The 27,909-nt window shown below is 39.3% G+C and overlaps 3 protein-coding genes across 6 annotated transcripts in view; 1 reads left to right on the top strand and 2 right to left on the bottom strand.

The window, feature by feature from the left end:
- The window catches only part of LOC105928709 (neuronal acetylcholine receptor subunit alpha-7), a 52,965-nt gene extending 25,631 nt beyond the window's left edge, over window positions 1-27,334 (top strand). Inside the window, exons 5-9 of the mRNA XM_036127120.1 lie at window positions 17,860-18,107; window positions 21,769-21,963; window positions 22,797-22,883; window positions 25,172-25,281; window positions 25,371-27,334. Coding sequence (XP_035983013.1) covers window positions 17,860-18,107; window positions 21,769-21,963; window positions 22,797-22,883; window positions 25,172-25,281; window positions 25,371-25,976 — 1,246 coding nt within the window. The 3' untranslated portion in view covers window positions 25,977-27,334. The remainder of the gene's footprint in view (window positions 1-17,859; window positions 18,108-21,768; window positions 21,964-22,796; window positions 22,884-25,171; window positions 25,282-25,370) is intronic.
- On the bottom strand, window positions 3,596-16,563 carry LOC110368738 (leucine-rich repeat extensin-like protein 5). Of its 3 annotated transcripts, XM_036127127.1 has the most exons (5): window positions 16,514-16,563; window positions 16,393-16,445; window positions 15,940-16,308; window positions 15,484-15,846; window positions 3,596-3,857 (listed from the first exon to the last, which is right to left on the bottom strand). In XM_036127127.1, the coding sequence occupies exons 1-5, from the start codon at window positions 16,537-16,539 to the stop codon at window positions 3,688-3,690; spliced, it is 981 nt and encodes a 326-aa protein (XP_035983020.1). In that variant the 5' UTR covers window positions 16,540-16,563; the 3' UTR covers window positions 3,596-3,687. The 3 variants fall into 3 exon arrangements, with proteins under 3 accessions (XP_035983020.1, XP_035983021.1, XP_035983022.1); XM_036127128.1 differs by lacking the exons at window positions 15,484-15,846; window positions 15,940-16,308; window positions 16,393-16,445; window positions 16,514-16,563 and adding exons at window positions 4,276-4,644; window positions 4,727-4,779; window positions 4,848-4,919 and having other exon boundaries at window positions 3,596-4,202; XM_036127129.1 differs by lacking the exon at window positions 3,596-3,857 and having other exon boundaries at window positions 15,231-15,846; window positions 15,940-16,170; window positions 16,514-16,554.
- LOC118557312 (MAPK-interacting and spindle-stabilizing protein-like) lies at window positions 8,954-10,272 on the bottom strand. 2 transcript variants are annotated; one of them, XM_036127130.1, is made up of 4 exons: window positions 10,202-10,272; window positions 10,081-10,133; window positions 9,640-9,996; window positions 8,954-9,560 (listed from the first exon to the last, which is right to left on the bottom strand). In XM_036127130.1, the coding sequence occupies exons 1-4, from the start codon at window positions 10,225-10,227 to the stop codon at window positions 9,046-9,048; spliced, it is 951 nt and encodes a 316-aa protein (XP_035983023.1). In that variant the 5' UTR covers window positions 10,228-10,272; the 3' UTR covers window positions 8,954-9,045. The 2 variants fall into 2 exon arrangements, with proteins under 2 accessions (XP_035983023.1, XP_035983024.1); XM_036127131.1 differs by having other exon boundaries at window positions 9,640-9,981; window positions 10,202-10,254.
- Window positions 27,335-27,909: the final 575 nt, after the last annotated feature.

Genomic DNA, 27,909 nt, shown 5'->3' with positions numbered 1-27,909 from the left:
CAACGTAACAGCTATGTCAAGGTGTCAAGGAGAAATACAACTGGCCAGGTTAGACTTTCAGTATCAGCTTTTATGGCAATAGAAAATGACTTTTTGATGGAACTGAAACACATATACAATCTGTACAACAGATTATACTGTATGTTATTCCTTCAGAATAGAAGGTGGATTTTGTGTACAAATAATATGGATTTTTGGAAGATAGAATCCTGCTATTATCCTAAATAATATTGCAGTTGTATGAGGTCCTTATCGAGGCTTTTTATGAGTGTCACATTTGTAACTGCAGTAGAAGGAGACTGTTTGTTTCTTAACGAAAGGTATTTATTCTAGAGTTATCTATCTGTGACACAACAGCTCTTTATAGTGTGTATTTGCATAATAATACGTTTTCATTGTCATAAAATTGTTATCGAGGGGAGGTTTGATTCAGACGGAGCTCTACTGAAGACCTGGGTGTGAAATGTATGGCCTGCCACTGGGTACAATTAAGGGTGGGATATTTCAATTCAATTCAGTTTATCTGTGCAGCGCCAATTCACAACACATGTTATCTCAAGGCCATTTAAAAAGTCAGTTTAATCAAATGATGTAGACAGATGGGTGAAAAGGTTTATATCTGAAGAAACCCAGCATATTGCATCAAGTCACTGTCTGGTAGCAATGACTTGATGCAGATCAGGTCAACCTCATGGATGAGCATTTGGCCACATGCATTGTGTCATTGACTCTGTAACAATCCCTCATGGATAAATAACACACATTTTTAGGTAATTGTTGCAATATTTGCCATTCTATTGTGTTTACTACACCGTCCGTTCATGTGGCAATCATCCGCAGCACACCACCAGCACTTACACACAATATAATATTTGTAATAATGGTACTTAAAGGTATACATCGGACTGAGAGGGGTTTCTAAATAGTGCCACACCATCTATTTTCTTTGTTGTCAGATGTACCACTAATTCTGGAGGTGCTGTCTGCCAAAAATGTAGTCTAAATTCACTTCAAGCTGCCATCTTAATAGTGCATCACTTTCTGTGGTGACTATTTAACACAGAATTAAGAAATCAATAGTTTAACTGAGGTATTTTAACTGAAAGTTGAAGTATTATGTTAAGAAATTGTTGTATTTTGGGGATAAGTTATTTGTGTTTATTCTGTATATGTGTGAAGACTTGCTGTTTGAAAATGCATTGGTTGTAAAATATCACACCTCACCAGGCAGGTATTCATAAAACTGACAGAGTCTGGGAGCTGTTTGGCTATAAAGATCTGATAATTAGGTGGTGTCCCAGCTCAGTAATTTTGATAAAAATTACAGGATTTTATATAATTGCCTTTGGCACTTAGCCCAATCAAACCTATTGTTGCACAACAATGAGCACCACTAATGGAGATTTCAATAATAAAAAATAAAAAAACGGGTCTTTTTTTTAATCAGATTCCTATCCTGACAATTAAATTATTATTTTTCTCCCAGTTCTTTCTTGATGATTCTAAGATAAAACTAACTTGTTCAGCTCTATGGATAGGTATCTGCAGGACTAAGATTATCTCACTCTATCGTTGAAACATTTTGCTCACTGTGCATGCAGTTTTCTCTTGCAGCTGGGAAATTTTGCTACCATAAGGCTGTCAAACATCAAACCTTACTTCAGATTTTCCCGAGGGCAGCACAGGTTATGACATAACGTGTATAGATAGATGGTTCTGACAACACCGAAGCCTTGAATTTGTGCTCTCAACTCTGAACACCTGAAAGGTTCCCAGACGAAATAAACCCTCCTCTTGTATCTTTTCTTCCTTTTTAACCTTTTAACTAAGATATTCAAAACATTAAAAAAATTAAAACTAACTGAAAACTGCCATTTTATTTTCAGTATGTTTTGCCTAGCAGAGGCATTATTAAAAGGTAAAGTTAATTTTAAGAATGTGCAATATCATTATTACAAATATTACAGTATGTAAAATAAATAAGTTCTGTAATCTGTCCAAATTATGATTTTTAGACTTCTTTTTTTTATTTGAAACTTTATTTTACCAGGAAAATCCCTACTGAGGTTAAAAAAAACTTGTTTAGTAAGGGATTTCTGATCAAGACAAATCACAGCAAACAACTAGGTTACCAATGAAAAACATTTAAGGACAAAACTAAGAAAAAAACGTACATGTAATGGAATTAAACTCACATCTCTTCAGTATCAATTTAAACCCTCTCAAAGGCATTAAGTCTGTTAATTTTGAATCATTCTGCAATATAATTCAGCCAAAAGGTGCAGAATAAACAAAAGCGTTTTTACCAACTTCAGTAAGAGCTAATGGAAATGAAAGCAACAAAAAGTCACATGAATGGAAAGAAAAAGGAGCAGTTTTCTGTCCAATTGGACTATATATGTACCAAGGCAGTAGTACAAGTATTGCCTTATTTAAAAGGGAAAAAAAACGCCAGTGACTTTCTAGTGGGCAGAACCAGTCATCCCACACCAGAGAATAGCTCTCAGGGACCTGTCAGTGCTTTACAGTTAGTAATGAACTTGTGGGCATCGTCAGAAGCAGTGTAAACCAACTTCCCTCCTGTTACCAGTGTGTGTGTGTGTTTAGCAGCAGGTGTTGAGTGAGTGAGAGGAAAGCTTGGTGAAGCATATCCCATGGTGCAGGAAAACATCACTGCCACCATTGTCACTGATTGCAGCGTCTGGTTCCCTCTTGCTTCACGCTGAGGTGTTCACAGTGCCCTTTCTCCTGTGTGTGTCTGTGTGGGGTTTAGGCTCCCCACTCTCCCAGGGATATCACTTGGCCATTTGCATTTCTAGTACATGTGCTGTGTATATTGCAAACAAGCATATTTTGAGAGACACACAGCTCAAAAATAAGGGGAACACTTAAACAACACAATGTAACTCCAAGTCGATCACACGTCTGAAATCAGACTTTCCACTTAAGCAACAGATTGTAACACTGATCAGTTTCACATGCTGTTGTGCAAATGGAATAGACAATAGGTAGAAACTAGAGGCAATTAGCAAGTCACCCCGTGTAAAGGAGGGGTTTCACTCCTTTGGTGGCATGAGACAGAGTCTACAGCCCACACAAGTGGCTCAGGTAGTGCAACTCATCCAGGATGGCACATCAATGTCAGCTGTGGCAAGAAGGTTTGCCGTTTCTGTCAGTGTCGTGCTCAGACCATGGAGGCGCTACCAGGAGAGAGGCTGTAGAAGGGCAAAAACCCTGCAACAGGAACGCTACCTCCACCTTTGTGCAAAAGGTGGAGTCCTGCGACCCCTTTAATGGCAGACCGGGTGGGCGAGGCCTCACCTGTATTGTGCTCTGTGTCCCATTGTAGCATTGCTCTGATAACCAAAGTAACCAAGCCAAATGTGGAAACTGCCTTGCGTCATTGGCCCTAGTTTAGGCCACCAACTGCCCTGGAGATTGTGAATCCAAACTAAAAATGGAACATGCCATTTCCCACCCCACTGCTGGAATAGGCAGGTATACCATCGTCCAGTTGGCTTGGCATTTGGACAGACCGAAGCATAGCAGTGCAGTAAATGCAACACAGGGCCATCATTAAACACTAGACGCAAAATTCAGAGTCAAGACAAGTTTCAGATTTATTGAGACTTCAGTCCATATTTCACAGGCAGGATTGTTCAGAAAAAGCATACTGTGCAGCCAGTGTCAAGTCCCTTGTGGGACACCTGGGTAGACCTTCTGCTGCCCAGATCCAGGGTTCTGGGGTGTGTCAGGAGCAGAGCCATGGTCTTTCAGGTAGTGGGTGGTCTGGTAGTAGTCTTTGCCCTTCTCATGGTCTCTGCTGAAGGTAGTGTAGGTGCCAGGAGGGTACAGACCATACAGGAGACTGTAGTCAAAAACAGGGTAAGGATAGGGAAAGGGGTATGGCAGAGGATAGGGAGGCTGGTCGCCCCAAAAGCCACCCACACCATGGCTAGGCAGAGCCACAGGTGGAAGAGGCTGGACAGGCCCCGTAGGGTAAGATGGGTATCCAAACTCCTCCGTCTGCTGCTGGTAGTTTCCAAGCTCAGCTTCCTTCACAACATTGGAAGTCTCTCCAGACTGGAGAACAGGAGCAGGTGGTGCTGGAGGGAGTGGTGGGCCAACAATGCTGGTGCTTTGAGGCTGGGCATCAGTGGCTGCTCCTTCAAATGGTTTGGGCGCAATAAACCAACTCATTTCTGGATAATTGAAAAAGAGTTAGTGGATTTAAGGAAACAATCCTAACCAGCTTGCAGCAACTTGCAATCTTACCTGGTAGATTAGGCCGGGTTCCAGACTGGGGAGGGCTGGCAGCATGTGCTGCTGGAAGTGGCACAGGGGAACCAGACTGAACTGGTGAGTATGAGCCTGCAACATGTCCTCCTTGAAGAGGTACCAGAGAACCATCTGTTGCAGCATGTCCTGCAGCAGGGACAGCTGAGCCGAGGGCAACAGGCACTGACTGTGCCTGGACGTACCGGGGTGCACCTAGGTATTGTGGCACTGCTTTTGCTGGCTTAGAAACACCTCCAGAGGTGCTGTAAAAGGCAGGTTCAGAGTAGCCAGCAGCTGATCCCTGCTTGTAGCCACCGTAATCACCATGTGGGTCACTGGGTCTGCTCTGATCTTGAGGTTTTGAGCCTGGGTGAAAATTAGCAAAATCTTTTTAGTTCAGGAAAAGAAGAAATTTAAAAGTTTGTTTCCAGCAGGTGGAGGAGCTCACCTTTTACTGGAACACCATTAACATCCACAAACAGTAAGCCAAAGAGGAACAACCTAAAACATATAAACAATTAAGAACATCATTGATTCATACATTAAACCACTTTCTTTTTCCACCATACCTCAACAAGACCTGTGCAGTCACCATGTTGAACAGCTGCTGTGATGACAGAAAAGAAGGAGCTGCTTTATAAATGCTGCAGAGGGCCAGTTTTGTCCAATCAGAACCTTCCTACCAAACAACACTCAGCTGAGGACAATTAACTCTCAACAATCGGCCCAAAATACAGGAGTTGAATGAAGGTAGATATTTATGATGCAGTTCAACTCAAAATGGAAATAACATGTTCCACCAATTTTTAGTGTTAGCCTAAATAAGACCTAACTTTAAATAAGGCACTGCTTCTAAACAACTTCCACACTGGGCCCTGTTTTAGAGAGTGGGGTAAGTGAAAACCCAGAGTACGTTTTTGGATAAATTCCTGCATATCCTGGGTTTTCTGTTTCAGAAAGCTATGTAGCCAATACCCTGAGTCAAGTTGCTACTGCAATTTACTTTCTGAACCAAACCTGCTCTATACAAAGGTTTGTTGAACTTATACTGGGTTTGTCCTACTTTTTAGCTGAGAATTGTAACAAGGAAGAATTGGGAGAGGTGTGTTCTTTTTTGGAGGAGCCTGTAGATACTGGAGCACAAATACTGTGCAGAAATCTCTATTGGGAGAGGCTGATCAGATCACAATTAAATATCCTTTTTTCCAGATTAACATTTTTTTTAGCTTTACTGTTTTTTTTGTTTTGTTTTTTTTTGTTTTTGCTGCAGTCAGTAATTTATCTTAATTCTCTGCCCACATATTTCTCATATAACACAATGAACAAATTATTTGTTCAGCACTTCATTTGTATGGCAATTGTACCTTTTTATATACAGTAGGTGACACTGAAAATCTTTAAGATATAACTGTATGTTGCGCTGTCAGGAATTTTACTGTTGGACTGAGGTTTTCTAGAGTTTAGTGGTGTTCCCTAGTCACAGGGTCACAAGATTAATAAATGAAGAATTACACAGAATTGCAGATATCAATGAAAGTAATAATTTACTCTGTATCAAATTTTAAGATTTCAGGCACTCATTTTGTATTTATATATTATACAGTTTCCAGTTATAATTGGCTGAATTAATTGCACACACGTAGTCACACACATAGCCCCATTCCCATGGACCTGTGCCTCCTTTATCATGCAATTTGATTGGTCAAATTACAAACTATGTTACTCGGGCAGCTGGCCAGGCACTAGCTACAAGCCACTGGAAAGAGTGAACAAAATAGACCACTTTATTATACCTACCCACTCCACCATACCCTGACAATAAGTCAAATGAAAAGAAGGCTGAAAAAAATAGTCATTTGCGCACGTTCACAGCAACTGCGCAACTACACGCTGTCATGCACTGCTGCGTTCATTACTCGAACAGTGCTACATAAAAGGGACACAGCTCATTGCAGAGCAGCAGTGGATACAACAATGAGCCTGCACTGTAAAATCCAACATTCATTTTAAAAAAATCAAGTAAGCAGAATTCAATTCTCATCAATGTGTTTTTATACTCATTTTAAATAAGTGCTGTAAACTGTTAGATTAAAAAATGTTTGATATTTTAAAATATTGAAATTGAGTCCATGCATAAAAATTAGGTGTTTGAAATAGCTGGAGACTTCTGCAGATCAGTTTAACCGGATTGGCTGATTTTTTGGCTATGGATTTGGCCAGACAAAACAATGAGCAAAGCTGCTGTTACGATTAATGGAATGTATTCATTATAATAGAATACAGGACTTCCTAAGAAGTTGAACTCTGTGATCTGCTGGTTGTTTGATGAATCAAACATAAAGGCTTCACCCAGATAAAGAGCCCCAGTGTCCTGAGTGATAAGTCTTGTCAAATTGCAAATGCAGTTTTGCACGATTAATAATTTGAAAACATAATAAGGAAACAGTATGTTGTCTTCTGACTCTTCCTTTTTTAATGAGCCCACTCTACACAGCATGTCCTTTGTGCCAACCTATATGCAAATCCATAATTGTCATAAAGCTCCCCTTTTACCATGCGTCTGGTTACAAACTGATGCAAAACATACCGTTTTATAAGTCAGGATGCCATAAAATATGGCGGTGTTTTAATAGCACCTGCTGAACAGTGAAAAAAAATCAGCATTTTTTTATGGTACAATCGACAGTGTTCAGTGTCCTCAGTAAACGTTGTTTTCCCCCTCCAGGCTTTGTGACATTCAGTACGCTGTTTAAAATGCCATACCAGGGCCATACCCATACTCTTCTTATCTAATTAATTTAAAATCCAACCACCCAATGGGAGGGGGGGGGGGGGTTGGACAGAACCATGGGTGGCCATGGGCTTCCCAGTGTCACCTACTGTGGCCAATTTGTACACGGAGGAAGTGGAGGGCAGGGCACTCAGTGCATACAAGGGAATACCACCAACTCATTGGTTTAGATGCATGGATGACACTAGATTCAAAATCCAAACCAAAGAAGCTGAGACATTCACCCACCACATCAACACGGAGAAAAGCAACATAAGGTTTACCAGAGAGGAGACCAAGAACATGTCTTTTGTGGACCGTGCGGTACACATTGAGGAAGATGGGAGTCTCAAAACTGAGGTTTACTGGAAGCCCACACACACAGACCAATATCTGCATTTTGATCCACATCACCCACTGGAGCACAAACTCTTGTTACCAGAACTCTGAGTTATAGGGCTGAGAACATTCCCTCTGCCACAGAGGAGAAACAAAATAAACACAAGCACGTCAGGAAATCACTGCAAGCATGTGGTTACCCAAAATGGGCCTTTGTCAAATCAGCCAACAAAGCTAGCAGAATAAACAGCAAGTCAAACACAGAGGAGAAAACCAAGAGGTGCAAAAATATTGTCATTCCATATGTTAGGAGTTTCTGAGAAACTCAGAATTTTCTCCAAACAACATACCAGTAAATCTCAAACCTAAAAACACCAGACAAAAACTGGTTCATCCCAATGACAGAACACCCAAACCACAGCTGAGCGGCATGGTGTATGTGGTCCAACGCAGTGAGGACTGTCCAAACTCCATTGGAGAAACTAAACAGCTACATAAACGCACAGTACAGGAGGGCCAGCATCGTGTGGCAAGATTCAGCAGTCGACTTGCACCTTAAAAACAAAGGGCACTGTTTGACAATGATGCCCATATTTCTGACAGGGAGAACAGATGGTTTAAAAGGGTGAAAGAAGCCATCTTGGTCTAAAGAGAAAAGCCAACACTGAACAGAGGGGGAGGATTGTGCTTCCAACTCCCCAGTGTTTACAGCTTGGTCCTCCAACACATCCCAGAGAGATTACATCCAGTCTCATAATTCAGGTGGCCAAGTATTTAACTCACTTCAAGCAATAGCTTCTAACGACCCAGGACAGTGGGGTCACTGATTTTTATCTGACAATGCACCAAGGAGGATGAGCCTCCATTGAATTTAATTGCCTTGTCACCAGGGATGGGGGAGAACTGCACTTCAGTACAGCCCCTCAAGACAAACATGGCTAGACAGGTGACTGAGGGTGCTGCCTTTTTGCAGATGAGAAAAATACATCTGGACAGCTGAGGTGGGGAGAAAAAAAAATAAATAAATAAAAAATTCCCCTCACACTGTCAAAAGGTACAGTATGAGGATGCAACAAGTGTTGGGGGCTTCCCAGTCCTCCCAAATGTGTTAACATGTTCCAGGAACAGATGCCGTTTCCAATTTCTCTTAAATTGTAGAGTTTTAGCTAATACACCCATTTCTAACAAGTATATTCAAATTGTCTTTAATTTTCTACCATGTCACTTAGTGACAATTTAAATAGCCCGAATACTTTGATATTTGCTGCAAGCGCAAATTAAACCTTTAGATGCCAGTCGCTTTAACGCAAAGGGCATTTGTTCTAGTTTTAAAGGCGACAAGTGAAAAAAAAAATAATAATTTCATGCTAATTTTTTTTATGACAGGGTCACTGCCTCCAAGCCAGATGTGGACAGCTTCAATGGACCTAGTTTAAAGCTGCCAACTGCCACCCCGAGCCAACCAACCCCTTTTCCACTCGCTGCTGGTATACCATGTTCCAGTTTGAACAGGTGCAGCATGACAGTAAAAACAATTAAAGCCATCATTAAACACTATACACAAAATTCAGAGTCAAGACAAGTTTCAGATTTATTGAGACTTCAGTCCATATTTCACAGGCAGGATTGTTCAGAAAAAGCATACTGTGCAGTCAGTGTCAAGTCCCCTGTGGGACACCTGGGTAGACCTTCTGCTGCCCAGATCCAGGGTTCTGGGGTGTGTCAGGAGCAGAGCCATGGTCTTTCAGGTAGTGGGTGGTCTGGTAGTAGTCTTTGCCCTTCTCATGGTCCCTGCTGAAGGTAGTGTAGGTGCCAGGAGGGTACAGACCATACAGGAGGCTGTAGTCAAAATAAGGGTAAGGATAGGGAAAGGGGTATGGCAGAGGATAGGGAGGCTGGTCACCCCAAAAGCCACCCACACCATGGCTAGGCAGAGCCACAGGTGGAAGAGGCTGGACAGGCCCCGTAGGGTAAGATGGGTAACCAAACTCTTCCGTCTGCTGCTGGTAGTTTCCAAGCTCAGCTTCCTTCACAACATTGGAAGTCTCTCCAGACTGGAGAACAGGGGCAGGTGGTGCTGGAGGGAGTGGTGGGCCAACAATGCTGGTGCTTTGAGGCTGGGCATCAGTGGCTGCTTCCCCAAATTTTTTGGGTGCCATAAACCAATTCATTTCTGGATCATTGAGAAAAAAAAAAAGTTAGTGGATTTAAGGAAACCATCCTAACCAGCTTGTAGGAAGTTAAAATCTTACCTGGTAGATTAGGCCGGGTTCCAGACTGGGGAGGGCTGGCAGCATGTGCTGCTGGAAGTGGCACAGGGGAACCAGACTGAACTGGTGAGTATGAGCCTGCAACATGTCCTCCTTGAAGAGGTACCAGAGAACCATCTGTTGCAGCAGGGACAGCTGAGCCAAGGGCAACAGGCACTGGCTGTGCCTGGACGTACCGGGGTGCAGCTTGGTATTGTGGCACTGCTTTTGCTGGCTTAGAAACACCTCCAGAGGTGCTGTAAAAGGCAGGTTCAGAGTAGCCAGCAGCTGATCCCTGCTTGTAGCCACCGTAATCACCATGTGGGTCACTGGGTCTGCTCTGACCTTGAGGTTTTGAGCCTGAGTGAAAATTAACAAAATCTTTTTAGTTCAGGAAAAGAAGAAATTTAAAAAAAAAGTTTTCCAGCAGGTAGAGGAGCTCACCTTTTACTGGAACACTATTAACATCCACAAACAGCAAGCCCAAGAGGAACAACCTAAAACATATAAACAATTAAGAACATCATTGATTCATACATTAAACCACTTTCTTTTTCCACTATACCTCAACAAGACCTGTGCAGTCACCATGTTGAACAGCTGCTGTGATGACAGAAAAGAAGGAGCTGGTTTATAAATGCTGCAGAGGGCCAGTTTTGTCCAATCAGAACCTTCCTACCAAACAAAACTCAGCTGAGGACAATTAACTCTCAACAAGAGAGGCACTGCAGGAGAGTGGATTAAGAGCATTATGGGAAGAATATAATAGGTTAATGTCTGAGCCATACTCCAATCTGGAAGGTGGTGGTAATGCACCTATAAGTTGTTTACCAACCACCATAAAAAAGAAGAAGAGGGAGAGTGGATTGACTCGTAGGATCGAAGAAGTCACTAGAAGTTGAACACTTTTGGCAGATTGCATAAGCTGTTCTCTGAATGTAGCTTTATTGCTTCCACATCGAGTGGAAATAGTGGAGAGTAAATGGAGTGGATGATGTCTAGATCTTCATGAAGAAAAATAGAAATGAGGTCAAGACAGGAAAGTTGGTAAGATGGGAGTGAGACAAGAGAAGAGAGTAGCAAAAAGTCAAAAACAAACACAAGTCCCAAAAAAATGCAGGGAGAGCAAGCAAATGGGGGGGGGGGGGGGGGGGGCGAGAATTGAAAAGGGATGGTCGAGTTTAAATTAGTTGAAATTAGTGTTTCAACTTTTTAATATCATTTGGATAGAAGGTGTAGTTCCAAATAAATGGAAATTGGCAACAATTCTCCCATTTAATAAGTCAGGAAAGACTCATCCGACCCCAACATTTACATACCAATAGCATTAACATCCCACTTGTGTGAATGCATGGAGATTTTTTTAGTAAATAGATTTGTGTAGAAGCAGCTATTCAGTAGCTATCAATGCGGTTTCTGAACAGGTAGTCCAACAATGTATGTACTGGCGAGAATTAGTAATGATGAAATATGATAATGAAAAATTTGAGAATTAATAATAGCAGTATTTTTTGACAGAAAAAGTGTATGACTCACTGTGGAGTGAAGGTTTACTGATTAAGTTGGAAAATACAGGAATTGGTGGAAGAATGTACAATTTGGATAGCAAATTTCTTTCCAGATAGGAAATAAAAATTAAAGTTGGGGATGAATATTCAAGCAATTCAAGTAGAAAACGGCTCTCCACAAGGGAGTATAATAAGTCCTGTTCTGTTTAACATTATGATTAATGATGTATTTTCAAATGTAGATAAATGCATTTAATCAGCACTATCTTCAGATGATGGAGCCACATGGATGAGGGAAAGGAACATCACTCATGTAATAGAAAACATAGAGAGCAGTTAATGAAATACAAAATGGTCATATGTTTGGGAATTCAAATTATTTAGTAAGTAAATCCTGCTATATTATTTTCACAAATAAAAAATATCAATATAGGAGAAATAACATTATATGATCAGCCTTTAAAAAAAAGAGTACCCGAATTCAAATATTTAGGATTAAGGCTAGATAGTTTGTATACATTGAAAACACATATTAAGCATTTAGAAAACAAATGCAAGAAAGTAATAAACCTCATTAAAACCATACCTGGGAATGATTGAGTGTTTGATAAGCAGTCGCTATTGAATATTTACAGGGCTCTTATGAGATCAGCAATAGATTATTGAGGTATGGTATATGGACCAGCAGCAAAACCAACATTACAATTAGCAGATAAATTGCAATACAGGGCAATTATGAATAGCTACTGGAGCAACTAAGACCACCCACATCAATGCTCTTTTAGTAGAGTCTGGAGAGACTCCTTTAGAAATGAGATGAGTCAAAATATCACTTTCTTTCTGGATAAGAATTAAAAGTAGTGGGCAAGAAAACCCAGCAACAAGTATATTAAAGAACTGTTGAGGATACTCCAAATTTAATAGAAAAAAATTGTGATGGACAGGAAATGAATGGGCAAAAATGTTAGATAAGACATTCTCTAATAATAATCCAATTAGTGCTGTGCCACCAGGGTTGCTTCTAGGACAAAGGTTGACATGAAAGTTCATGAAATCAAAAGAGACTGGAAATATAATGAAGTTGGGGTTAAAATTAGCTTATACATTACACAATTGTATTATAGGTATTTAAACATTTATACAGATGGTTAAAAATTTCAAAAAGTGAAATGTGGGAATATGGATATTCATTGCAGAGTTTCATATATGTATCTGTAAAAGATTAACAGACCTGTCTGAATATACAGCAAAAATGGTAATGATAATTATCACCTTACAGTGGGTGGAGGTGGTTAAACCGGAGGTTAGACTGGACAGGATGGGAATATGCACAGACTCAAAAGTAGTAGTAGAAAGTATTCAATCAAAAGGAAACCATAGAAAAGATCTTGTCTTAGAAATTCAGAGTTTATTCAGGTTATATAGGTGTGGAATAGACATTCAGTTCTGTTGGGTACCAGGATATGAAGGGATGAGAGGAAATGAAACAGCAGATAAGCTAGCTAAAAATGCTTTGGGAAAAAAGATAGTGGTTAAGATTCCATTTTGGGAATGGGAGTGTAAATCAATAATTAAAAATAAAGAAACAGAAATATGGCAAAAAAAATGAGATTAAGATGAGAAAGGAAAAAGACTAAATAGAATTCAAGAATCTGTAATAATTAAAAATTATGGAGAAAGAAGCAATAGGGAGGAGGTTTTTTGGCTAGACTAAGAATTAGTCATACCTACTTAAATGAATTTTTATTTATACTAGGAAAAATTAATAATTATGTGAGGGTTGTGGAGAAAACAAAAATGTGCATCATGAATTGATGATCTGCTATAAATATGCAACTGAACGAGAGAGGATGAGGGAAGTAATTAGGGAAACAAGTAAAGAGTGGAGTATAAAAGGAAAATTAGAAACAGAAGGGGATAGGGAAGAAATTAGGGTCATTAATAAAGCATTGTTTTTATTTTTACATAATACAAAATTTTAAAAATGGAATATAGTAGGTGGAACATATAGAGCTACACACCCTTGTACAGTAGGTGGCGGTATGCACCTGTAAGTTGTTTGCAATCCGCCAAATAAAGGCAAAAAAGAAGAAAAACTCTTCCTCATGAGCTGTGTCTCAATTCGCAGGCTGCGTCCTTCGAAGGACGCATTTTAAGGCCAGTGACGTCACAACGATGTACGGAGGCTGTCCCGATTGGCAAAAATTCTGAGGATGCTTAAAATGCAGCCTTTGAATGCGTCCTCCTTTTCCCCGAATTCTGAGGATGCACCGCTACCATCCTTAGTGGCCTCGCCTGCCATAAGATTTCCCAAGGTGCTTTGCACGCTTTTGTAGTGATAGTGAAAGTAGCGATTTAAGTCAGTTATTTACAGGGTTTGTACACATTTAACTATTCAATTCAAATTACTAAAGTTACAAACATAAGCTTATATCAAGTCTTACAAATAAATATAAAATTTTATATTTAAACATATTTGTCAATCTGCTGACAAGCGTTTGTTTATAACTGGTATATTATGATCATTAGCAGGCCCCTGGGTGAAAATAATAGCAGGTAAATGTTACCTCTCCACTGCGCTCTCCCAGCCTGAGAAAAATTTGTCGCCGGTTTTGCTGCCGCCGAAGACGTCTAAACCGACTCTCCTCCAATAACAAGTAAATAAAAATTTCCATATCCATTTTTTTGTCATCTGGCGCTGTTTTTCACGGGCTTGGCGTAGACATGATGACATCGTGTCGTAACCAGGAAGTGCTCCAAAGGCTAGACCGTCCCATTTACCAACGGTTGAGGATCCTCCGGAGTATCCTCCTAAGGCTGTGTAGGCTGGGTCCTTCGAAGGACGCAGCCTGCAAATTAAGACAGCTATGGTCATACCCTGAGGCCAAAGTGGAGATGGTTTTTTGAAATGGAAAAACACTTGGCTGTTTAATTAGGGGTAAAAACAAATGTATATCTTAGAAACTCATTAAAATAGCTTCAAATTTATACAGATGGTTCTAAAAACACAAAAGGGTTTGTAGGAATAGGAATTTACATACCAGCGTTTCAAATATGTATATCTAAAAGATCAGATCAATTATCAGTTTTCATGGCAGAAATGTTAGCAGTAATAAGTTTAGTGGGTGGAGGTTAGGCCCGATAGTGTGGTGGTATGCATGGAGTCAAAGGCAGTTATAGGAAGTATTCAAGGGACAAGAGAGAAAAGACTTTAGAAAATCAACACCATTTAAGTTATATAGGGGTGGTATAGATTTTTAGTTTTGTTGGGTACCAGCACACAGTAAAAGGTAATGAAATGGCAGATAAATTGGCTAAAGGGGCTATAAGAGGCAATTATTCATTTTTGAATAATCAAAAGTAAAGAAATGGACATTTGTTAAGAGGAACAAGGTAAAATACAAAAATATCAATAAGGAATTTTGGTGAGACAGAAGTAGCAATGGTGAAACATAACTTAAAGGACAGTGTATGACTGGGAGGTAAAGACAATGATAAATGTGGAGCAAAGAACGAACATTTGAACTTCAAAATGTAGAGAAATGAAAGTGACCGTATAGTAGTGAAATACTGGGAACAAAAAAAAAAAAAAAAAAAAAAGTTCCAAATTTCATTTGCCATGTCAGACAATTGTCCAAGTGAATTTCTTAGTGCCACCTTTCCTCTAAACAGGAAAAACAATGACACTCATTTAAACACTGTTCAAGGCAGTATTTTGCAAATACAGAGAGCTGAAACATCCCAGCTTGATGTTTAAAGGTAACACCTGACTAAATGTTTTGGGGAAAAAAAAAAAAAAAAAAAAAAAAAAAAAAAAAAAAAAAAAACACACACACACTCATGAATGCAAGTGTCTGGTGCCATCCTATTGCACTGACTTCAGGGGCCGTTCCAGTTAAGTTTCCTGACCCAGAGGTCATGGATACTGACTTAAAAAAAAAAAAAAAAAAAATTGACTATCCCACCCCTTTTCCATTTAACTGCTGGAATAGGCAGGTATACCACGTACCATTTAGCTTGGCGTTTGGACAGACTGCAGCATGGCAGTAAATGTAACACAAGGCCATCAATAAACACCATACACAAAAGTCAAGTTTCAGATTTATTGAGACTTCAGTCTATATTTCACAGGCAGGATTGTTCAGAAAAAGCATACTGTGCAGTCAGTGTTAAGTCCCCTGTGGGACACCTGGGTAGACCTTCTGCTGCCCAGATCCAGGGTTCTGGGGTGTGTCAGGAGCAGAGCCATGGTCTTTCAGGTAGTGGGTGGTCTGGTAGTAGTCTTTGCCCTTCTCATGGTCCCTGCTGAAGGTAGTGTAGGTGCCAGGAGGGTACAGACCATACAGGAGGCTGTAGTCAAAAACAGGGTAAGGATAGGGAAAGGGGTATGGAGGAGGATAGGGGTATGGCAGAGGATAGGGAGGCTGGTCGCCCCAAAAGCCACCCACACCATGACTAGGCAGAGCCACAGGTGGAAGAGGCTGGACAGGACCCGTAGGGTAAGATGGGTATCCAAACTCCTCTGTCTGCTGCTGGTAGTTTCCAAGCTCAGCTTCCTTCACAACATTGGAAGTCTCTCCAGACTGGAGAACAGGAGCAGGTGGTGCTGGAGGGAGTGGTGGGCCAACAATGCTGGTGCTTTGAGGCTGGGCATCAGTGGCTGCTTCCCCAAATTTTTTGGGTGCCATAAACCAATTCATTTCTTGATCATTTAAAAAAAAAAAAAAAAAAAAAAAAAAAGTTAGTGGATTTAAGGAAACCATCCTAACCAACTTGTAGGAAGTTAAAATCTTACCTGGTAGATTAGGCCGGGTTCCAGACTGGGGAGGGCTGGCAGCATGTGCTGCTGGAAGTGGCACAGGGGAACCAGACTGAACTGGTGAGTATGAGCCTGCAACATGTCCTCCTTGAAGAGGTACCAGAGAACCATCTGTTGCAGCATGTCCTGCAGCAGGGACAGCTGAGCCAAGGGCAACAGGCACTGGCTGTGCCTGGACGTACCGGGGTGCGGCTTGGTATTGTGGTACTGCTTTTGCTGGCTTAGAAACACCTCCAGAGGTGCTGTAAAAGGCAGGTTCAGAGTAGCCAGCAGCTGATCCCTGCTTGTAGCCACCGTAATCACCATGTGGGTCACTGGGTCTGCTCTGATCTTGAGGTTTTGAGCCTGAGTGAAAATTAGCAAAATCTTTTTAGTTCAGGAAAGAAGAAATTTAAAAAAAGTTTGTTTCCAGCAGATAGAGGAGCTCACCTTTTACTGGAACACCATTAATATCCACAAACAGTAAGCCCAAGAGGAACAACCTAAAACATATAAACAATTAAGAACATCATCGATTCATACATTAAACCACTTTCTTTTTCCACCATACCTCAACAAGACCTGTGCAGTCACCATGTTGAACAGCTGCTGTGATGACAGAAAAGAAGGAGCTGGTTTATAAATGCTGCAGAGGGCCAATTTTGTCCAATCAGAACCTTCCTACCAAACAACACTCAGCTGAGGACAATTAACTCTCAACAAGCGGCCCAAAATACAGCAGTTAAATGAAGGTAGGTATTTATGATTCAGTTCAACTCAAAATGGAAATAACATGTTCCACCAATTTTCAGTGTTTGCCTGGTTTGCATGTTTACAGTCAAATTAGACAATCATTAAGAGTCCCAAGTAATTGTGCCAGCAACTAAATGTATGCTCTTTTATTTTTTTGTAGTGCAAGCAATTTATTACAATTATTTGGATAATATTAAATGTGTACATTGCACTGACAGACTGCCACATTTTTATCCTGCTACTTTCCCACAAAGATCTGCTGTCTGTTTACTAGTCTTTACACAATAGATAAGCACATTCAAATAGATAACTTGGACATGTAAATTTAAAATATTACCCTTTTGTCAAATCTTTACCATGTGACAATATTGTTTTAAAAGGGAGATGTCAGACCAATTTAAACTATTTGCAAGTAATTTGTCTTGTGTGAAAACAGTTTTCTAAAGTGGCAATGAAGAAGGGTATATGTTACAATCTTTTCTGCATTAAAAGCCGTTTCTATTGTAACTTCAGCTGTTTATTCTCTAAGAGTACAGAGTTTTTTTTATTGTTATTTCCAGGTTCAAACCATCGTCAACAGCAGAGAAACAACTCATTAAAACTTAATTAGAGTTCAACCAGAGTGCCAGAGCTGAAGCCAAGGATATGTGGAGGCTTTTTACCAGTGTGACTGCATAACCCCAGATTTTTACTTGATCATTTAACAACTCTACAAGTTAGGTTTTGTTTTGATAATTAATTCATTTTTGCTCATGTTTGAAATCAAGCAAGTAAAACCAAATCAATAGTAAAATTTTAATGTTTTTGTAGCTTTACAGGAAATCCATGGCGTTTGCTGATTTTGCTGATTTAGTTACATGGTAATATTTTTAGTTACTGAATAATAATAATAATAATAATAATAATAATAATAATAATAATAATAATAATAATAATAATAATAATAATAATAATAATAATTTATAAAATTACTTAATAATACTATTTACAGAATAAATTCATGATAATATTTAAAATATCTGTCCTAAAGCACTAACAAATCATTACAGAAATCACTCACATGATAATTAATCTGCATAGTTTTTCTGGGATTCATGAATGTAACTTTACCATTAGCATTAGCCAACAGCATATTTATGAAGGTCCTTGCTGTCCTCTTTGCAGTGCGGATGAGCGCTTTGATGCCACATTTCACACCAATGTCCTGGTGAACGCTTCAGGTCACTGCCAGTACATCCCCCCAGGCATCCTGAAGAGCACCTGTTACATCGATGTGCGTTGGTTCCCCTTTGATGTGCAGAAGTGTGACTTAAAGTTTGGCTCCTGGACTCACAACGGCTGGCTTCTAGACCTCCAGATGCTCGATGTGGACACATCCACTTATATCCCCAACGGCGAGTGGGACCTTGTGGGTAAGAGGTCACCAATGTACTCTACATCACTGCAGCTGAGCAATTGAGGGGGATATAAATTAAATGTTGTGCCTGTATAGTACATTTTAAGAGTGAACTACTGAACTTAGCTCAGCAGAACTTTTGACTCTAGCCTTGTGATTAAAGAAAATTAATACAGAATGCATCTTTTTACATCATTATATCTGGTATGCCAGTAGAAAAGCAAATGGAAATGTCTGTCCTCCTTAAATCTTTTACAGTGTTTTTCTGTTACACAAAAAATCGCCTAGCAGTCCGAAACGCTTTCAAGCATGGGTAGACCTTTCACATCGGAGTCAAAAGACAAAAAAAAAAAAAAAAACATGTAAAAACGTATTCTCAAGATCAGATGCCAAGGGTTATAGTGTTGTCAGCAATCGGCTTGTCTTCCATCAGTCTCGCTGTCCCCTGTGCTGTCACTGGAAATCTCAGTTTTTTTCTCAGGATCCGATCCTTTCACCTTTCTCACTGAATACGAACAATATCTCTGCCAACGTTTTAGCATCAAGGTTGACTTTTTCCTTTTAGATATTACACATTAATTTGACTACTAATTCAAGTTTTTGTTGCATGTACTGAAATACTTACAAGGTCTTCCAAAGTGTCAATACCCCAAAAACTTTTCCAGAATATTTTTATGTTACAACCACAAGCCTTATTTTATTTTAATGGGATTATATGTTCTATACCAACACAACATAGAGCATATGTGTGAAGTGGAAAAAACTATTCATGGTTTTTAAAATATTTTGGGTATACAGTAAAAATCTGAACAGCAGGATGTACATTTGTGTTTAATCCACTTTACTTAGATAGGCCAAAATAAAATCCTAATCAGGCAATTTCCTTTAGATGTAACCTAAGAAGTAAACACTAAGACAAATTGTGATGAAAAAAAACTGATACCACACACCCTCCCTGAGCCCACCATGCCCATCATGAAACATAATTGTGACTGAATCATACTATGGAGTTTATGGAAAGATGGTTGGCGTTAGATGTAGGTCAGTCCCAGGAAGAAAAAAATGGTTTTCACTGTAAACCTCTAGAGACTGGAGCAGCAATTCACCTTTCAGCATGACACAACTCTCATACGCAGCCAGAACTAAAAAGGAATGACCTTGATCAAAACTTATTCATATGTTAGAATGGTCCATAAAGTCTAGGTCTAAATTCAATTGAGAATCCATGACATCCAACCTAACTAGTGATTTTGATCTATTTTCAGAGAAGAATAGGCAGCAATTCCAGCCTTTAAAAATAGAAGGCAAGAAGGCACAGATCCCAAATATTTACAGCTTCAAAATATGATTCTGCAAAGTATTGATCCAGCTTGGCGAAATTAAAATGTATTCCTGAATCAGAATTTAATTTGTAAAAAAAAAAAAATTGAAAGCCATGTATTCCACTTCCATTCTGCACTACTTGTGTTGGCCTATCAAAAAAACAAAAAACAATAGAATATATTGAGGTTTGTGGTGGTAACATGACAAAATTTGAACAACTTCAATGGGACTAAACATTATTGTATGGTACCATAGATTCATAACCACTTAAATTCAGTTTGTTTTCATTTTTTATAACTGAAAAAAAATCATCATAATTATCAGGAATAAAGGCTTGAAAACATCAGCCTGTATCCAGTTAATCTATATAATGTGTTCCCATTATGGATTCAGTCACTGATACAAATGAACAAATTCAATATTCTAATTTACTGAACATGACTGAATAGGGTTAAGATTTAGCAGGGAAAACAGCCAGGTTATCAACATGAACGTTTTTAAACACTTTGAAGCAAAGCAAGGAGATTATGCTGTGTAAATGATTAATTAGAAATTATTGGAGATTTGGACAATCTGCTTGTTAGGTATTTGTTTAAAATGGTTGTTTGAAATAAAACATTTTCATAAACACATATCCAGTATGTGTCACAAAAATATATTTATGCAGAAGGTATGGGACTATTTGCTTTTTGATGAAGGATGAAAATGGCAGAATTTATAGATCCCTCCATGCTGTTTTCTCCACCCTGGACAATTTAGAAACGGGGGCCTTGTGTCGTGACCCGCTGTTGTAACAATTAGCTGGAAATGGGTGTCAGACAGGACCAGATGGTATGCAATGGGATTTTTGACATTCTGGAAGGCATGTAAGAACACCATATGGGAACGCTGCACAGCCCATCTCAAGGGTTTGAGCTGAAGGTGAGAGAGTTCTTCCATCAAACATGAAATAGTTTCAGCTACTTCTTTTTTCTGTCCATAACTTTTTAATACAAAGTTGAAATACGGGCAAGGTAAAGTTTAAATCTCTGACCGACTCAGAGTCTCTCCAGTGGAACGTTTTCAGGGTCAAGAAAATAGCATTCAGCTCAGTGAACTCAGCGCGGTGATTCTCATATTGACCGTAAAATACAAAGACCCATCATTCTTTCTCTTATCAGTTTATTCACAGGTGCACATGTGCAGACTCCATTCTCACAGTGAAATAAGGGGTATTTTTATACTCAAAGGTGCAATTCCCTGAAAATGAGTGGCAATACATCAACCAGAGATACTCATTATCTTTTATTAACATTTACATGATACTATTTTTTTAATTTATATTCATGAACTGAAAAGAACTTACATTTCTTTTTGCTAGACAAAATGAAAATGTATCTATCTTCAAAATGAAATGTTTACATTGATATTAAACTAAGAGATTCTCTAAAAGAAACAGTTTTAACTGCATCAGTTAAAACCGTCCTTTATATGATAGACTATAGTTTGCAAACTTTTTTACACACTTAAAAAATAGAAGTCTACGACAAATTATCATCAATAATTAAATCACAAAATAATCAGTTTCATCCCACATGATCATTTCAAAATAACGTACAGTGTCAGTGAGCATAATATTTGAGAGAAAAAGCTCTGCTTTATTACAATATGTCACGAATTGTTACATTTGTTATTTATTGTAACTTTACAGGAAGGACCTTTTCTGTGATCATTATTTATTTATATTTGGACCAGAAGCAATGTCACACAGTTAGGCCCAGAAATAAAGCTTTAAGTCATTATTGTGAACAGTGGTTTATTAATAAAGATACAATAATCTCTCTGAGCACTAAGGGTCCATACTAGTGTCAACAATAACCAGAGGGTCTAGACCAGGGGTCACCAACCTTTTTGAAAGTGAGAGCTACATTATTGGTACTGTGTCATAAGAAGGGCTACCAATCCTGACCTTTGAACTGAAGAGTCAGAGTTCATAACTTTATGTAAAATAAAACATTTTCAAGTTTTTTTTAAAGATATTGTCTTTTTAAAATCTATATAAGTGCAATAAGTAGAACAGGCTCATGGGCACCACATTTGGTCCTCGGGGGGCTGCCTGGTGCCCACGGGCACCGTGTTGGTGACCCCTGGTCTAGACAAACAGAAAGCCCTGTTAGGCTTCAGCAGGAGATACAAACAGTTTCTGCCTTTATGCTAGACCTTCATTTCTTAGTTTCTTATTGGATTCCTAACATATTTTAGATTCTATATAATCAAACATTTCCTTTAAAATCTTTGAACTGAATGACTTAATGATAGCTTTAAAACACACCTTTTTGTGTGTGTGTGTGTGTGTGTGTGTGTGTCTCCCACAGGTGTGCCAGCCAAGCGTAACGAGCTGTATTACGAGTGCTGTAAGGAGCCCTATCCTGATGTGACCTTCACAGTCACCATGCGCCGCAGGACTCTTTATTACGGCCTAAATCTGCTCATTCCCTGCGTGCTGATCTCTGGCTTGGCCTTGCTGGTCTTCCTCCTACCAGCTGACTCTGGAGAAAAGATCTCCCTGGGTGAGAGGAGATTCCTGGGAACCAAAGTGAATTATAGTTCGGATATGGTTGAACCAGTGTATATGTCAGATGATATTAATGGCCGTGCATTTGGCAGATGCTGTTGTTCGAAGCGACTTACAAATGAGGATGCGACAATGCGGTTAATATCAAAGGTACCAATATGCCACTCAGAAGGAAGAACAGCAGTCAGGCTCTGTGTAGAAGGAGATAGTGCAGAGTGAGAGGGAGGTGCAGAAAGTGGTGCAGTAGGTCCTACCATTGTGGAAAGGTTCCTGAAAAGAGTCTGAATTGTCTTGAGCGTGTTGTGTGCACTGCTAGCCGACAATCCCCTGAGGACAGGAGGGACAGAGTTGGGAGACCTTTGCGAGAGCTTATGTCAATGATTGTTGAGGGTACTAAGTTGCAGAACTCACAGAGCTAGTTTGAGTTGGCTTGTCCAGTTGAAACATTATGAACACACGTTCAAAAGAAAGTCAAAAATGTATAATGCTACCGTTACCACTAATAAGAAATATAATAATAACAACACTAAGTAATAGCATGCTTCCCATGGTACAATACATTCTCCGAGAGCAACAGAAAATGTCTAGAGCACTTTTCAGCACTAATTCAAAGTGGTGCAATAAGCATGATGTTAGTGTTTCGCTGTTTTTTGAACAACCTCCCGGTCATCAAAGTAGCCACAAACTGACAAATGACTGCTGTCAGGAAAATCAATAACATTAATATGTAATTACAGGAAGACGTTCACACACCAGTGACCCTGATCACAAATTCAGCTGCTGTGCTAATGTTCTCTTTCCCCGTGTCTCTCTGTCTTTGTCACTTAGGCATCACTGTGCTGCTTTCGCTAACTGTCTTCATGCTTCTGGTGGCAGAGATTATGCCTGCCACATCTGACTCTGTGCCTCTTATCGGTGGGTCGCATTCTACGTGTCTCTGTGCGCATACAACATTTTTAAGTGCGTGAGAAAGGCTGAATGAAGAGAAGCAAGTGAAATTTAAGGAAAACAGGAGACACTTTTGTACTTTGGCATTTCTTGGTGAATTTGTGTACAGTTCTGCTGACAAATATACTGTTCTGTCCATAGTTTGAAACCATCCACCTTTTCTTTATTCTTTGTTTCCACACCTGCATGATTTTAATGTAAACTTGCCATCATTTCACTCATTTTCAGTCTAGTCCCTTTACATTTTACTGTACAGTTCTTGATCAAACATAAAAATAATCTAGCAGGATGTAAAAGAAGAAGTTATAGTCATAAAACAAGTATCTTAAGCAGATAAACAGCTTGTATGTTATGCGAGTGACTTGGGATGGTAGAGAGTAGTTGTCCTTCAGGTAATCCTCTGCTAAATGTCAAGTTTCCAGTTAACATATGTCTGCGTGTCACCGTTAGGTCCAACATTTTCCTTCTGTCAAACTGTTTTGTCTCTGATCATGTTTGTAGAATAACCACATAAATAGGAACACATTTTGTCTTTGTGACAGCCTACTAGCCAAAAGATTCAACTTTAAAAGTTTCTGTGGCAGGTTTCCCCTTTATGTAGATAAAACAACGCTTTATCTCTTTAATTTAGAAAACCTTTCATGTCTGAACAATTCATAGGTGACTTGGAAGCTGTTTGCATTATAGGCTTGAATTTGTTTTAATGACTGTAGACATTTGTTCTGAATATATAAATAAACTGAACTGAATTGAATAAGTCAGTATGTGGCTTAATAAATATATACACATGATAACAATCATCAAATACCTGACAGATAAATAATTTAAAAGAAGCCAAAGAAAAAAGAGATTTTTTGAAAGACCTAAAGAGAGTCAGATGAAATATTTATCAAGACATATTTACTAAAACATTTAAATATGATAAGGAAGTCTATTTGTGATCTAAAAAATTGAAAGTGGTACATTTAGGGAAACTAAACATTTGTAAATAACAGTAATACCACTTCAGATCTTTGCAATTAAACGTTTGATTAATTATTTTGCATTCATTTTCATGCATTAAATGTTAACTGTTGTCACCAATGGGAACAGTATGACCTTGTTATGACGTTTATTTAGTGTACGAAAGTAAAAGATGGACTGAAACCTGATTTGAAACCTAAGGTAAATCATCAGACCGCTGCCCAAGTACACAGTGTCCTTGGGTTCTGGCTTAAAACACTTACTGCACTTCAGTTCTGGCTCTGCAAATGTGCAAACTGGCAGCATCAAAATGCCTAAACTTAGACTGACAAATGCAATCAGGTAATGATGTGGTTAGAGTTATGTCCATCCTTTATCGATGGTGTGAAATTACATTTAGGGATCTGGGCTTTTGTCTGAGGTGCACATTTAACATGAGCAACTAATATCCTTTGATTTGCCAGGTCACATTTCACATTTTGCTGCATTACTGAACCAAACTTTCATGCATTTTATTGGGATTTTATGTGATTGGTCAACACAGAGTGGAGGAAATTGTGACATGGAATAATATAAATAATAATTTGTAATTTATTGTTTTTTTTTAAAAAAGTGTGTTGTGCATGTGCATTCAGACTGCTTTACTTCTACATCAAATCCTTAGTTATCAGTTGCATTTAATGGTCATCGAAATAGGGAATAGTCTACCTGTGTACAATTAAATCTTAGTATGAATTCAGTTTTTCTGTAAAGGCCTCAGAGTTTTGTTAGAGAACATCAGGGAACAAACATCTTAATGGAGAGCAAGGAACAAAGCAGACAGGCCAGGGATAAAGTTTTGGAGTGGTTTGAAGCAGAGTTAGGTTATAAAAAACATTGTGAGCTTTTAACATCTGACAAAGCACTTTTCAATCCATCATCCACCCATGGAAAGAGCAAACGATGACAATGGCAGCTTTTGTGCAACTGCAAGATATTGCTTCCTACCGAAACAGCCAGGCAAGGAGGGCATTAATCAGAGAGGCAGCCAAAAAACCCATGGGCAAAAAGAGCTGCGGAGGAATATGTACAGGGTTTGGGTTAGCCATGTACAAATGTGGCCTTTATGGAAGAATTGCAAGAAGAAAGCAATTTAGTTTTATAAGATCAAACTCAGCGGAATAAATCTCTTCAGCGGTCTTGTAACAAGATCTGCAAAGGCTGTTTCAATGTGTTGAAGAATTGGGAAACATTTTACTATACAGCTCAGAGTAAAATCTAACAGCGTTGTTGGTGTTTTCCCTGCCCAACAGCTCAGTACTTTGCCAGCACAATGATGATCGTGGGAATGTCTGTGGTGGTGACTGTCATAGTCCTGCAGTTTCACCATCATGACCCTCATGGAGGCAAGATGCCCAAGTGGGTGAGTGAGTGGAGCAAACCTAACCATCTAAGTAAGTCACCATGACATCAATACTATGAAAGATGCTGACAAAGTCCGTCTCTTCCCAGGTTCGGGTGGTTCTGTTGAACTGGTGTGCTTGGTTCCTCCGTATGAAGCAACCTGGCGATGAGCGCAAGAGGCCCCGGTACAAGTACCGCCACGGCTCTCACCACCACTCCGGCACCAGCTCCATCGAGATGGGCACTATGCCGAGCCTCGCCGTGCCTCTGTCTCAGGCGTCATGCCCACCCTGCCCGACGGGCACCTCCAACGGTTCCATGAGTCTCTACTTTAGCAATCACCATTCCATGGAGAGCCCACACTGCCCGCCTTCCAGCGACTCAGGGGTTACGCTGGGCGGACGCACTCACGGATCCCCGGTTGATGATGCTGAGCCACCTGGAGGAGTCGGTGGGAGTGTTGGAAGTCTTGGAATGGGAGTTGGCATCCCCCCACCAGAGATCCTGCGCATCTTGGAGGAGGTGTTGTACATTGCCCAGAGGTTCCGGGACCAGGACGAAGCGGAGGCTATCTGCAGTGAGTGGAAGTTTGCCGCTGCTGTAGTGGACCGGCTGTGTCTGGTGGCCTTCTCCCTCTTCTCCATCATTTGCACTTTCACCATCCTCATGTCAGCTCCCAACTTCATCGAGGCTGTTTCCAAGGACTTCACATAACTGGCTGCTGAAAGACATGGAGAAGGAAGGAGGTGTAAATAATCAGACATTAAAGAGAATGAGAGTTGGGAAGGAGATCACAAACACTAAAGAGTGTATTAAAGGTGGGCTTGTCACATTTCAGAAAAATTACGTTTTCTTCATAAACTGGTTGTAAATAAATAACAAAGAACTTTTAAATAATGTGAACACATTAACAAATCAGGAGAGATAAACAAATTAAAAGCCTGTGATTAAAAAGTTATTGTGTGTAAGAAAGAGAAATAAAATTTATTTGTTTGCAAACTGTAAATCTTACATTTAAGAGCAATATTGACACAAGGAATTATTTTCTAAACGCCTAGATTTATTTTTAATATCATGAACTTAGAGAGAAGTGGCGGTAGCTTTAAAAATTGTATAAAACTAATAATGGACAGTAAGTGACACATTTTCCTGCTAATGATATTATTTGGCATTCCTACCACCAAACTCAAATATTAAGAATAGATCCTTGACTGGAAATCACAGATTGCGCATGTTCAGAAAAGCTTGCGGGTGCTAAATTATAGTAACCCGGAGAAGCAAAGGGAAGTAAAAGCCAGATTTGCTCCGAAAACATTTAAAGGAGGTATTATGCATGAATATAGGGGAAAGTCTACTGATACTATCATACATTTATGCAAATTACTGCTAGAGCAAATATACAGGTCTTTCTGAACACCAGAGCTTTTTGCCTTCAGTAGATTGCACAGGAAAAAATACCAACTGCTTAAAACTGGCCTGTAATTTTGGTGCAAGAAAGGAAAAAAAAAAAAAGAAAGCAACTTGCAGCACAGCTGGATTTACAAACAAATTGTCCAAGGACCCGATATTTTTGCAAGTATTTTTTTCCTAATCAAAAAAATTGCCCCCTGTGATTGAGGGGTGAGAATGGACAGGTTTAGATGAGGGTTGGGTGGAAATCAATTCTCCATTATAAAAATGGGTGATTGTAAAGAGTGCTTAGACTTTCCATTTTTAAAACCAGAATCCAAACTGTGATTACAATATATTCCAACAAAGGCTTTACATAGAGAGTTTTATTATCAAAAATGGAATCCAACTAACCTTGTAAAGACAATCTGTCTGGATCATGCAGCTAAGGCAGTCCCATTCAACAAGTAAAATTCACATTTTTATTTTCAGTCAATGCTTTTCATCTCAGACTGAATCAGTTAAGTAGATATATCTTTACACTGTCTTTTAAAATCTGCATCAGCTACTGATATAGAAACCATTCCTACTTTATCCATTACGATAATGTTTCTAAGGTTTTGATCATGACCTGAAGTTCTCTGGTAATTAAAATATCAACCTGTTAAATCACTTCTGCACCTTCTATGAAGCAATGAAGCAAAAATAGATCCATATTGCTCCCGTCTGCCGGACTTGATAAACGTGTTTGCGTTTGCATGGATTTAGTGCAATCTGTATGGTTGAATTCAGTGCAGAAATAACATAAAGAGTGGGAACATTATCAACTTCAGGAACTAGAGATCTCACTGCTTCTTTGACAAATACTAATTTACATATTGATTCAGTATGAGTAAATAATGGGGGCAAAGAAAATCCTGTTTATCAATTTATAACCTTGTAAGATTTATGGAGTACATAAGCAAAAGATTCATACTTGATTCAAGAACAGGGGACAAGTAAAAAAAATAATAGTCATAATGGTATATAAGATATGGGTTAGGAACAAGTTTCAAGAAGATTTAAAGAATGGGATGACTCCTTCTCTAACACACATGCTAAACAACACCGATCAGTACTATTCTGTTTACTAATAAAATGTTTATCACTTTATGCATATTATGGTGTCTGGAACAATTCACACTTTTGAAAGCATTTTGCCTTAAAATCAATAGTTCATCCTGTAAATATAGTCACATTCCCATCAGGACTTTGTGGC

Source organism: Fundulus heteroclitus, chromosome 23, assembly GCF_011125445.2.
Source record: "Fundulus heteroclitus isolate FHET01 chromosome 23, MU-UCD_Fhet_4.1, whole genome shotgun sequence".
In the NCBI taxonomy this organism is placed as follows: Eukaryota; Metazoa; Chordata; class Actinopteri; order Cyprinodontiformes; family Fundulidae; genus Fundulus; species Fundulus heteroclitus.
Note: the sequence above shows the minus strand (reverse complement) of the source record. Positions and strands in the feature narration are given on the sequence as shown.